At 53.7% G+C, this 3,627-nt stretch overlaps 1 protein-coding gene across 1 annotated transcript in view; it reads right to left on the reverse strand.

Moving 5' to 3' along the window:
* Positions 1 to 1,713: 1,713 nt before the first annotated feature.
* The window catches only part of Ankrd34a (ankyrin repeat domain 34A), a 5,038-nt gene continuing 3,124 nt past the window's right edge, over positions 1,714 to 3,627 (reverse strand). The window contains exon 4 of the mRNA XM_033758453.1: positions 1,714 to 3,627. This exon is cut by the window's right edge and continues 64 nt beyond it. Coding sequence (XP_033614344.1) covers positions 2,488 to 3,627 — 1,140 coding nt within the window. The 3' untranslated portion in view covers positions 1,714 to 2,487.

Raw genomic sequence — 3,627 nt, forward strand, 5'->3', positions numbered from 1 at the left:
CCGGCCGTCAGTCAAGTGGGGGCGGGGACGAGCGGGCCCGGTGCCAATCCCCAGTGAGAGGGCGGGACGGGGCTGGCTCCCGCTCCCCCATAGGCTAGTTATCGAAGAAGGTGGCTGTTCCGAGAACCAATCACAAAGAGAAAAGGCGATGGCCTCGGTAAGAGACAGCAGCACAGCTTCAGTGCGTCTTAGAGAGATCCGTGACTAGCACTAGAAAGCCGACCAGACCCTGGGGCGGGGCTTGAAGAAAAAAAAAAACGGGCTGGATGCAAGGCTGGAGAGAATTGCAGACAGAACGATCATTTGTCCAACCACTTTATTTTATATACGTAGATGAGGAAACTGCCTCAGAGAAGTTATGGGACTTGTGTAGGGTCACATGGCAATGGGTGGTAGAGCTAAAGTAAGGAAAGATCCTGACATGTGATGAGCATAGACTATGCAATATTCTTTGGCGCATTGTCTTATTTAATAATCACAATCACGAACCAGATTTTATTATTTTATGAATAAGGAAACTGACTCTCAGAGAGGCTAAATTGCCCAAAATTAAATAGCTAGGAGGTGATCGTGTGTGTCTGTGTCTGTGTGTGTTCAGATGCAGGTGCTCCGATCCCCTATATGTTCATCTTTTCACTGTGCCACATTATTGAGTAAGTTTCTGGTTTCATGTATTCTAAAGAATGGGGAAAGAGAGGAGAGAATTAATGACTTCTTTTATTTCACTAAAGTGAGAAGGGGCTAGAATATACACAGAAAGCCAGCAAACTGAAAAATTCAAGGAGCAGATTTTAAAAGGTACCTTTGTTCATAGAACCTGCCAAACTGGGTTCCTCTGAGTAACACACACATGGCCACACACGCACACATGTTACACTTCCTTTGTCAGTTGACTACTGGACTATTTTTACTTAGGCAAAAGGTTTCTTTTTATTTTGCTTGTTTGCTTGTTGAGACAGGGTTTCACTAGTTCAGGCAGGCCTTGAACCCACTATGTAGCCCAGGCTGGCCTTGAACTCACAGCAATCATCCTGCCTCAGCCTCCTGAGTACTGGGACCACAAGCATGTGCCACCATGGCCAGGCATACTTAGGCGAAGTTACACTAACTCCTCCAATCTCTCCCACAGCAGCTCAAAAATCAAAGACGGGGTGGTAAAGGTGAGATGAGATGTGGAAAGAAATGGATAAAATGCACCAGGTGAGATGAAAACTGGACCCTAAACACTGAGTAGACAAGAAACAGGAAGCCTGACAGAGGGGCAGTTAATCTACTGTTATGTTGGAGAGTGGGACTCTGCAGGAATTTTTAAAAATGTAAGGGTGGGCAGGCATATTGGTGCATGCCTGTGTTCCGAGAGGCTGAGCAGGAGGATTGCTGTGAATTCAAAGCCAGCCTGGGATACAGAGCTCAGGGCCAGCATGAACTGCATCGTGAGACCCTGTCCAAACAAACAAACAACCCAAAAATGTAAGGGTGGGTACAGGGGAGATTGGCAGAAATTAAACCCTGTCACATGCCTTAAAACCTTCAAGACACAGGGCATTTGGCTCCTTATTCTCTAACCATAGTTGATCAGTTGGTGTCCTGCAAATAAGGTACAGTAGCTGTAAAGTCTATTCCCCCAAGATCATTATAGCTATTAGAATAAGGCTCATTGTCCATTCTTTGTTCCCCACACCCCACACCTCCAGGCAGAAGTGACAAAACAGAGACTTCTGAACACATTTATTTGATATTTCAAGTGGAGAGAGGAGTGGTTTAGGTCTACTCCTCACCTGTACCTGTGGGGGTGTTCATAAGCTCAGATAGAAGAGCAGCTCAGAGCCCATGACCCACCCTCCAGGAAAAGGAGACAACCAGTTGTAGTGTTTGGAGGAACAGAGTGAAAATAAGAAGCCGGAAGGGCAGCAGCAGAACTGAGGCTGGGAGTGCTGCAGAAACTCCCAAAGAGTGAAGTAGTCCTGAAAATAGGTTGGGGCCTGACACAGAGTGGGGAAAAGGATCCAGGCCTGGGGAGAGAAACAAGACCTGCAGAACTGGTGGGATGTTCATGATGAGGAAGTGGCATGTGCAAAATCATGATAGGCTGTGTTGTAGGGCACACACATGGAAAGCAAGGGGTTGCTTCTGCAGGAGGGTGCAGGTACAGGACCGTACCCCTAATAAATGTGAGTTCGGGACTAGAGCACAAGTTCTGTGAGTTCACTGCTGTGCTGTGCCTGTGGGTTCACTAGCAATCCCAATGCATGTTGAATGAGCAGGGCATGAATGCATGTGTCTGCATACCCCACAGACAGTACTGTACTTACTCTTCCTCTTGAGCAAGCCTACTGTGCTTGTGGACACGTCTACCCATGTGTGCCTGCGCCGTGCCATGAGCACATGCAAGAGACCCCTGTGTCCGGCATATGAGTATAAGTTGGTTCTCCCACCTGTCCAGTCAAAGTCCTGGTCTCCGCCCCCCATTGGCTTCTTCCATTTCCCTCAGCGCCCGGGTTCTCCTGGCCCGCCTAGATTCTGGAAGCCCCCTAGCAGTCGGATCTGCTCAGTCTGCATGGAGTGGCGTCTCACCAACTTGCGCTTGGTCCTGGGAGAGCCCGGCACCCCGGCGTGGGGAGGGGCCGGCAGTGAAGGCGCCCGAGCTCCGGGTTGGGGGCGAATGTCAGGGATGGGAGGGTGGGGGCTGATGTTGAGCGGGGGCAGGAAACCCGGCCGCGTTTGCGAGATGTGGTCCAGGAGCAACGTCCCAGAGCCCCTCCGCTCCAGGAGCCCGGGACTCCGCCTCCGTCCACTCAGTGGAGAGACAGCCCCCGGCAAGCTTTCCTGGGACTGGCGCGGGGAGGGAGCCGAGCCGGCTGGAGGCAGGGTCAGAGGGGAGGCGCTGTAGCGACGACGCTCCAGGGACAGGCGACTGGACTCGGGCGAGTCTGGACAAAGATGTCCGGGGGTGTCCAGCTCCACCGGCTCCATGCGGCTCAGTTTTTGCCTTAGCCCAGAAGGGGGACCGGACTCCTGAGCCTCCGGCGCCGTGTTCCGGCGCGAGAGGGGACCCCCGCCCGTCACTTTCTCCGCCCAGGGGGGCGGATCCTCCGGGCCCTCGGTGCTGTGACGTCTGGAAAGACGCGGTCGACCCGTCAGGGTCAGGCCATTGAATTCGGCGGTGAAGCGCTCGATCGCCGGCCTCCCTTCCGCAGGAGGGACCGGTTGAGGAGGAGCCACGAGGCCCCAAGGCTCGGAGTTGAGCCTTTTGAGTGGTTTGGGGGGATGTCGAGGTGGTTTGGGGAGCGGCTCAGGAGGGGCGGGATCATCAGGGGGCTTAGGAAGAGGGAATTCAAATACGTCCCGCTTCTCCTCTTCTTCCTGGGCGCGAGGGGACAACAATCCCCGTCCTCCTCCTCCCGCATTCTGCAGTTGGATCTCTGAAGGCGACGTGCAGACCCCCGGGCTCAGAGGAGCAGGAGCCGGGTCCTCCACCCCCGGGGATGGTGGGGAATTGAGATACTGGCGGGTCTTCTTGGTGCCCGAGGGTGAGGTGTCGGTGGTTATGATGATGACCTCCGTGCCCTTGGCCTTGCAGGCATCCAGCAACGTGGCCAGGGTCTCGCGGTCCCCGCGGTCCAGGGC

This window comes from Fukomys damarensis, unplaced genomic scaffold (genome assembly GCF_012274545.1).
Source record: "Fukomys damarensis isolate Sample0158 unplaced genomic scaffold, DMR_v1.0_HiC HiC_scaffold_33, whole genome shotgun sequence".
Lineage (NCBI taxonomy): Eukaryota > Metazoa > Chordata > Mammalia > Rodentia > Bathyergidae > Fukomys > Fukomys damarensis.